At 39.2% G+C, this 9,548-nt stretch overlaps 1 protein-coding gene across 2 annotated transcripts in view; it reads left to right on the top strand.

The window, feature by feature from the left end:
• The window catches only part of LOC100467918 (histone-lysine N-methyltransferase SETMAR), an 18,778-nt gene extending 9,662 nt beyond the window's left edge, over positions 1-9,116 (top strand). For both annotated transcript variants that reach the window (XM_034658668.1, XM_011225913.3), the window contains one exon: positions 7,603-9,116. In XM_034658668.1, coding sequence (XP_034514559.1) covers positions 7,603-8,391 — 789 coding nt within the window. In that variant the 3' untranslated portion in view covers positions 8,392-9,116. The remainder of the gene's footprint in view (positions 1-7,602) is intronic.
• The last annotated feature ends 432 nt before the right edge of the window (positions 9,117-9,548 follow it).

The raw sequence follows: 9,548 nt of genomic DNA on the forward strand, positions 1-9,548 counted from the left end.
AAAATAAAGTAATAAAATAAAATAAATTAAAATTTTAAAAGAAGAAATTTTCCATTGGTTGTCCAGTATTGGGGCCTATCATAGGCCTATCTGGCCTCCCACACACTTTGTCTTAGCCTCATCTCCCAATTGGAGACCTGAATTCTCATTAGCCATTTACATCTTGTATCTTTGACTCAATTTTCCAGCCATTTCCTGGAACCATTGTCAGCCTTACACTGTGGACATATCAATCAAGGATCATTTGCAAGAAATAGAAATACAATACAAACTAACTCAAGCAAAAAAAGGGAAGGAATTGCCTCATAACAGCAAAGTCCAAGAGTGGTAACTATAGGCATGTCTGGATCTAAGAACTCTAATGGTGTCATCAAATATTTCTTTCTACCACCTCTGCCCTTTGCACCCCTGCTCCCCTTTCCTCTGGTTGGCTGCATCCTCAGTAGGTCTTACGTGTGCAGTAAAACTGGAGAATGCCATATGAACAGGTGGAACGAGAATGTCTCTTCCTGATACTTTCAGCAGAAGTCTCAATTGTTTTTCATTGATCTGGCTTAAGTACTGTGCCAATCCATGAACCAAACACTGTTGAAAGGAGCAAGTGATGACCTGATTAGCCAGGTCCAGGTCCCCGCCCAACCTGGATCCCCATCCAAACCAATGAGACAGGAGTGGGAAGGGTTCCCCTGGGAGGAGTCAGGGTGCTTTTATCAGAAGAAGAGGAACAGATGCTGAGTGGGTAAAAATATGTCCTCTGTGGTCTCATTCCCCAAGCTTTGATCTCTTCTGGGTTTAGGGTAAGCCCAAAACCCTCAGGGTAAACACCCTTTTTTTGGATCAGTTTGGCCTTGGGCTGTGCTGCAGGAAGTAGAGGACAGACTATGGAAAGAGTTACAAATTGGGAGCATTTAGGCTCAAGTCAGCTGACTCCCAGTTTGTAACATACTTGATATTAGCTTTCAGATTCTCTAACAATTGGCATGGTATATAAATATTTGATTAGAATATCAGATCAGTGACATCAGATTATTTCTAAGCAGTTTTCCAATATGTGGTTAGATACCTGAAAAGATGAATAATTACATAATCATATGTTAATTTAGACCACAGATTTCAAAAGTTTATTCTGTAGTGTAGCCATTTTTTTAGGTGAAATATTTTTCTGGAGCGGTATTTTACTGACTATTTATGAGGAGAAAATGGAAATATATGGAGATAAAATGATTTGTGATAAGTATCGATATCAAGGTTAAGGAATACATCCATCAAGGGAAAACAAATATTCTCTTTAAACAGGAAATTTATCCAGAGGTCTCTATTATCCTTTGGAAGGTGTCTGCAGCTCATTTGGAATTAGATATCCTTTATAATCTATGTCTCTAAAAAATCTTAGATTATGCATCAAGTTTAAATTCCAAAATATTTAAAAACTGTATCACTAGATTTTCCAATGTCTTTTTTAAAACATAAAAATAAGCAAATAACAGTATTTTTCCAAATCTATCCATATCCATGTAAGTTCAACAGAGAATAATATGCTCTTCTGGTTAGAAAACTACAGTAAATCAGACTTGATTTCAAAAGGAGTTATCTGCGTCCAAAAAAAAAAAAATCACTTTACAGTTTAGTGATTTATATAGTACATCAAAAATATGTGTGCTTTTAAGAAGAAATCAATTTAAAAGAATTCTTCCTGAAAAGTTTAACAAAGAGATAGTAAAATCTTCATTTTACAAGTACTTTTTAAAATGTCTCAGTAACCATTTACATTTCAACCTTGACTCTTAAAAGCTTGGAAGTAGATTCTGTCTCAGACAGCAGTCACTGAATTTGACTGATAGGGCATCTTTTTCTAAGCCGTTCTTTATCCCTTTAGGACATCACCACTAAGCTAAAGCTGTAAGAAACGACACAAACAACAGAAGCTATTTCCGCTCTCCACCCCCAAATCACTTTTTAAGCAGTGTTGGCCTTCCCCCGCAGGTACTCCCACTCATCCTTCTCCTCATCTTTCACAAGAGGATGTCAATCCTTACCCCAGCTCCACGTTTTTTAAAATATAGGGTTTTGAGCCTAACTGCATAGCTCCGCCGAGGCCTCCACAGGGAGTGTAACTACACGTTGTTTAATACTTTCTCCAAAGCTTGGCCCAGAGACGCAGTATTAATGGATGATCGACTGAAAGATACGCAGTTCAGACGTTCCTCTAGAGACTCTAAAATCTGTCCCTGAATTAAAGCCTGTGCACCTGGTCCCTTGCAGTGCCGCTCTCACTGACTGTGCGGTGGCAGCATGCCAATAGCCTTTATTGAGAGTTAGAATGAAAAACAGCCCATGAAACTGTTTTGTGGAAAAGAATGGTTTAGACAGACACATTGGTGAAATTTCTGTCCAGTCTCCATATGGGAAAAAGTCAGTGCTGCTTCTGAACAGTGAGATTATTCCTTATGGATAGTGCAAGCCCTACATCTGATCGTATTTCCTCTTGGAAGTGGCTGTGCTCAGGCAGAACCAAGCGTCCAGTTTCCTTGTGCTACACACTGTGTGTGTCTAAGCTCGCTCAACTAGCTCTTAGTTTTTCCCTTCACTGTACATTTCTTATGTATTGTTCATTTATCTTAACTCTTTGTATGTCTCATTCAATCCTTTTTGGAACAAAGCAGGTGTGATGTTGTGATTTATAAAAAGAAATCTATATTTGGTCTTTTTCCCCATTTCTGGCACAGAGCTCCTAAAACCTTTGTTATTTACTAAGTGATGAGAGCAGGAAAAAGGTATCTTTTGTTATGTTAATGAGGCGAGTTTTGGAAAAACACTGGAAAAGGCGAGCTGGTTGCCAGTGGAGCCAACCATATGATTCGTACTGGAACTTTCAGTACCCTCACCCCCTCTCCAGCTCCAAATGGGAGAGGGGCCTAGAGGTTGGAACATTTGCAAATAATAGCCAGTGATTTAACCAATCCCGGCTAAGTGATGAAGCCTCGATAAAAACACAAGAAAATAGGGTTCGGAGAGCTTCTGGGTTGGTGAACGTGGAGGTGCTGGGAGTGTGGCGTGCCTGGAGAGGCATGGAAGCTCTTCTCCCTTTTCCCATATGTTGCTCTATGCCTCTCTTCCATCTGGCTGTTCCTGAGTTGTATCCTTTCCTAATAAATGGTGTCTAGTATGTAAAATTTTTCTCTGATTCTGTGAGCAATTCTCGCAAATTAATTGAACCCAAAGAGGGGATTTTGAGAACTTCTGTTGTTTACAGCCTGTCGGCCACAAGTTCAGGTAACAAATTGGACTTGGGACTGGTGTCTGAAGTCTGAGGAGGAGGTCATGGGAACCTCCGATGTGTAGGCCATCAGTCGGAAGCACAGATGACAACCTGAGTTTGCGACTGGTGTCCGAAGGGGTGGTGGGAGCAGTCTTAGGACTGACCCCTTAAACTGTGGGGTGCAATGCTATTGGACAGTGTCAGAAATGAGTTGAGTTGTAAGATACCCACCTGGTGCTCGAAACATTGCTTGTTAGAGGTGTGGGGAAACTCCCCACCCGACTGCCACCACATTGAAATTGGGTCCAAGAACACTAATAGCAGGTATAAATAAATGAGTTAGGTTCCATATAAGCAAGAATTATTCTGTACATAAAGAAATATGCTGAGCTCATGAGAGATACTTTAACCTTCAAGGTTTGGAAATGAGCTTCATTATGCTAGTGAGGAAATAACAGAGATCAGGTTTCACAAAGAGATTTTAGACTTGGGACTTTATTCTTTTTCTATAATGTGAGAAACTTTTCTGTATTATCTCTTTATCACTTAATAAAAACAGGATTTCTTTACATATATAAAATACATCTACATTTATTAATATCTATAAAACAAGTGTGATTTTTGGAATTCTGTCTGCAGTTTCTTGGCCAATGCCTGTTTTTAACATTATGAAGACTCAAATAAAACTCTAAAGCGATAGTGTCTTTTTTAAACATCAAAGAATATTTAGGAATTTAGGTAATCTTCAAATTAAGAATTCCTTGAAAAATCAGTGGAAGACTGTCTTCCAAGGCCATTTTTTATTAATTTATTTATCTTTTATGACTTTCTTCTCCCCAAAAAGCATCTCCAGTGAGTCAACAATAAAATGCACAATAAAATACACATAAAATATAAAATGCATTTATATTGTCAGATAAATGTGAAACAATCAAAAGCCAAAAATACTTAACTGCATTCAAAAACTAAATTCACCACTGACTTTTCTGATATCCAAAACTAAGAGGAAAACAAAATTAGTTACAAATCTTTCAATTTCTGATAAGAGAAAAACATATNCAAAAATATGTGTGCTTTTAAGAAGAAATCAATTTAAAAGAATTCTTCCTGAAAAGTTTAACAAAGAGATAGTAAAATCTTCATTTTATGAGTACTTTTTAAAATGTCTCAGTAACCATTTACATTTCAACCTTGACTCTTAAAAGCTTGGAAGTAGATTCTGTCTCAGACAGCAGTCACTGAATTTGACTGATAGGGCATCTTTTTCTAAGCCGTTCTTTATCCCTTTAGGACATCACCACTAAGCTAAAGCTGTAAGAAACGACACAAACAACAGAAGCTATTTCCGCTCTCCACCCCCAAATCACTTTTTAAGCAGTGTTGGCCTTCCCCCGCAGGTACTCCCACTCATCATCCTCCTCATCTTTCACAAGAGGATGTCAATCCTTACCCCAGCTCCACGTTTTTTAAAATATAGGGTTTTGAGCCTAACTGCATAGCTCCACCGAGGCCTCCACAGGGAGTGTAACTACACGTTGTTTAATACTTTCTCCAAAGCTTGGCCCAGAGACGCAGTATTAATGGATGATCGACTGAAAGATACGCAGTTCAGACGTTCCTCTAGAGACTCTAAAATCTGTCCCTGAATTAAAGCCTGTGCACCTGGTCCCTTGCAGTGCCGCTCTCACTGACTGTGCGGTGGCAGCATGCCAATAGCCTTTATTGAGAGTTAGAATGAAAAACAGCCCATGAAACTGTTTTGTGGAAAAGAATGGTTTAGACAGACACATTGGTGAAATTTCTGTCCAGTCTCCATATGGGAAAAAGTCAGTGCTGCTTCTGAACAGTGAGATTATTCCTTATGGATAGTGCAAGCCCTACATCTGATCGTATTTCCTCTTGGAAGTGGCTGTGCTCAGGCAGAACCAAGCGTCCAGTTTCCTTGTGCTACACACTGTGTGTGTCTAAGCTCGCTCAACTAGCTCTTAGTTTTTCCCTTCACTGTACATTTCTTATGTATTGTTCATTTATCTTAACTCTTTGTATGTCTCATTCAATCCTTTTTGGAACAAAGCAGGTGTGATGTTGTGATTTATAAAAAGAAATCTATATTTGGTCTTTTTCCCCATTTCTGGCACAGAGCTCCTAAAACCTTTGTTATTTACTAAGTGATGAGAGCAGGAAAAAGGTATCTTTTGTTATGTTAATGAGGCGAGTTTTGGAAAAACACTGGAAAAGGCGAGCTGGTTGCCAGTGGAGCCAACCATATGATTCGTACTGGAACTTTCAGTACCCTCACCCCCTCTCCAGCTCCAAATGGGAGAGGGGCCTAGAGGTTGGAACATTTGCAAATAATAGCCAGTGATTTAACCAATCCTGGCTAAGTGATGAAGCCTCGATAAAAACACAAGAAAATAGGGTTCGGAGAGCTTCTGGGTTGGTGAACGTGGAGGTGCTGGGAGTGTGGCGTGCCTGGAGAGGCATGGAAGCTCTTCTCCCTTTTCCCATATGTTGCTCTATGCCTCTCTTCCATCTGGCTGTTCCTGAGTTGTATCCTTTCCTAATAAATGGTGTCTAGTATGTAAAATTTTTCTCTGATTCTGTGAGCAATTCTCGCAAATTAATTGAACCCAAAGAGGGGATTTTGAGAACTTCTGTTGTTTACAGCCTGTCGGCCACAAGTTCAGGTAACAAATTGNGGTTGGAACATTTGCAAATAATAGCCAGTGATTTAACCAATCCCGGCTAAGTGATGAAGCCTCGATAAAAACACAAGAAAATAGGGTTCGGAGAGCTTCTGGGTTGGTGAACGTGGAGGTGCTGGGAGTGTGGCGTGCCTGGAGAGGCATGGAAGCTCTTCTCCCTTTTCCCATATGTTGCTCTATGCCTCTCTTCCATCTGGCTGTTCCTGAGTTGTATCCTTTCCTAATAAATGGTGTCTAGTATGTAAAATTTTTCTCTGATTCTGTGAGCAATTCTCGCAAATTAATTGAACCCAAAGAGGGGATTTTGAGAACTTCTGTTGTTTACAGCCTGTCGGCCACAAGTTCAGGTAACAAATTGGACTTGGGACTGGTGTCTGAAGCCTGAGGAGGAGGTCATGGGAACCTCCGATGTGTAGGCCATCAGTCGGAAGCACAGATGACAACCTGAGTTTGCGACTGGTGTCCGAAGGGGTGGTGGGAGCAGTCTTAGGACTGACCCCTTAAACTGTGGGGTGCAATGCTATTGGACAGTGTCAGAAATGAGTTGAGTTGTAAGATACCCACCTGGTGCTCGAAACATTGCTTGTTAGAGGTGTGGGGAAACTCCCCACCCGACTGCCACCACATTGAAATTGGGTCCAAGAACACTAATAGCAGGTATAAATAAATGAGTTAGGTTCCATATAAGCAAGAATTATTCTGTACATAAAGAAATATGCTGAGCTCATGAGAGATACTTTAACCTTCAAGGTTTGGAAATGAGCTTCATTATGCTAGTGAGGAAATAACAGAGATCAGGTTTCACAAAGAGATTTTAGACTTGGGACTTTCTTCTTTTTCTATAATGTGAGAAACTTTTCTGTATTATCTCTTTATCACTTAATAAAAACAGGATTTCTTTACATATATAAAATACATCTACATTTATTAATATCTATAAAACAAGTGTGATTTTTGGAATTCTGTCTGCAGTTTCTTGGCCAATGCCTGTTTTTAACATTATGAAGACTCAAATAAAACTCTAAAGCGATAGTGTCTTTTTTAAACATCAAAGAATATTTAGGAATTTAGGTAATCTTCAAATTAAGAATTCCTTGAAAAATCAGTGGAAGACTCTCTTCCAAGGATATTTTTTATTAATTTATTTATCTTTTATGACTTTCTTCTCCCCAAAAAGCATCTCCAGTGAGTCAACAATAAAATGCACAATAAAATACACATAAAATATAAAATGCATTTATATTGTCAGATAAATGTGAAACAATCAAAAGCCAAAAATACTTAACTGCATTCAAAAACTAAATTCACCACTGACTTTTCTGATATCCAAAACTAAGAGGAAAACAAAATTAGTTACAAATCTTTCAATTTCTGATAAGAGAAAAACATATATTTTTTTCCTTTTGTTACCCCATTCCTATAATGAAACAACAGAATTTTAATCCAAAAATTAATCTTATTTTTTAAATTGAAGAGGTATGTTTTCAAACAATATTTTAGTATATTGTGTTTTGTCAATTTTGTTTTAATCTATTTTTATATGTTGGAATTAGGAAGTGTCTCATCCAAAAGCTGCTTGAAATATATATGAAATATGTGACATGACGTGCTGACTTAGAGCATTTCTGTTTTTTGCAGTATACTCCTGACCATGTAGCTGGACCTGGAACAGATGTTGATCCCACACAAATAACCTTTCCCGGATGTATTTGCCTCAAGACTCCCTGCCTCCCTGGTACTTGCTCCTGTCTCCGTCATGGGGAGAACTATGATGATAATTCACGCCTTAGAGATATAGGATCGGAAGGAAAGTGTGCCAAGCCAGTTTTTGAATGCAACGTCCTGTGCCAGTGCGGTGACCACTGCAGGAACAGAGTGGTCCAGCAGGGTCTGCAGTTCCAACTCCAGGTGTTCAAGACGGACAAAAAAGGCTGGGGACTTCGTACCTTGGAACTGATACCAAAAGGACGGTTTGTCTGTGAATATGCTGGTGAAGTTTTGGGATATGCTGAAGTACAGAGAAGAATTCAGTTACAAACAGTGCACGATCCAAATTACATTATAGCCATCAGAGAACATGTGTACAACGGGCAGGTAATGGAAACATTTGTTGATCCTGCCTATATTGGAAATATTGGAAGATTTCTCAATCATTCTTGCGAGCCAAACCTGCTAATGATTCCTGTCCGAATTGACTCAATGGTACCAAAGTTGGCACTTTTTGCAGCCAAAGATATTTTGCCTGAAGAAGAACTCTCTTATGACTATTCGGGAAGATTTCTGAATCTAATGGACAGTGAAGACAAAGAAAGGCTAGATCATGGGAAAATAAGAAAACCTTGTTATTGTGGTGCCAAATCATGTGCTGCTTTCCTGCCTTATGACAGTTCGCTGTTCTGCCCCTTAGAAAAGCCAGACGTCAGTTAGGAGCAAAAAGCACGGGAGGAACACATTAGGCCTCTCTCAGTGGGTGAGAGTGAGAAGGAACTGAACTTGTCTGGCTCAGCCCCTTCCCAGATCCTCTCTTTCAAGCAGTTTAGCCTCCAGGTAAGTCTCTGCTCTGTGCTAAGCACTTGGGTTTCACTGTAGGGGAGGCAGGTGGTTGTCTGACTCTGCCTCTGTCTGGCTGCAGAAGTTTAACTCAGGAATATGGCAGAGACTATAAATTGTCTGGCAATACCCCTTCTCCCCTTCTATAGTAGAATTCTCCATTTTTAGCTGGATACTTTTCCTAGTTAGATGTGGCTAAGTGACTATGTTCTGCTAATGAGATAGAAGCAAAAATGGTGTGTCTTTAAACAGAGACATTTTTCCTTATCCCAGTCTTTCTTCCTGTTGGCTAGAGTGTATGCATATAGCTGGAGCTGGGCATCCATCCCAGACCCCAAAATGACCCTAGAAAAGGAGGCCATACATAGCTAATGAACAAACTTGACAGGAGTCAGTGCCAGATACTCTGGAACTCATCAGTCCTGATCTGATAACCTCTGGACTTTTAGGTGAGAGTCTCCCTCATTTATGCCACTCTTATTTTCAGTTTTCTAGCACTAGCACCAAACTTCATCATAATGATCCAAGGAAACTCTTGGCTACGTACCTAAGCCTTGCTTTCCAATCACTTTTATCGGTAATAAAGCTGGTATTTTCATTTCTATCTGACTCGTGCATCTTATTTCTCATTTGCTTAGAAACACAAATCAAGGAAAAGGGCCTGATTATCACCTGCTAAAACCCTAGTAATTACCCCCAAGAGTAAAAAATAGAACTATGACGCTGACTTCCATGTATCTAACCAGAAAAGTTATAAGAGGAAACAAATTATAAAATAATAAAATTCCCACTATATATTGGCCATATTCCAAATGCTGTGAAGTTGTGCTTCAAAACTTTAAACAGCCTCACTTGTTCATGTATTAATAATATGAAAATAACCCTATCAACACCATAAAAGGGGATGGGAGTTTTATAGCTTCATTTAAACTTTTGGAGAGGCCAACATATTTTTTTTTTTCCTTAAAGCAAGGATGTTGGAAAAACAAGTTAATATGGAGACTTATCAGAAAGCTAAAATAATTATTTGGATC

Source organism: Ailuropoda melanoleuca, chromosome 4 (assembly GCF_002007445.2).
Source record: "Ailuropoda melanoleuca isolate Jingjing chromosome 4, ASM200744v2, whole genome shotgun sequence".
Lineage (NCBI taxonomy): Eukaryota > Metazoa > Chordata > Mammalia > Carnivora > Ursidae > Ailuropoda > Ailuropoda melanoleuca.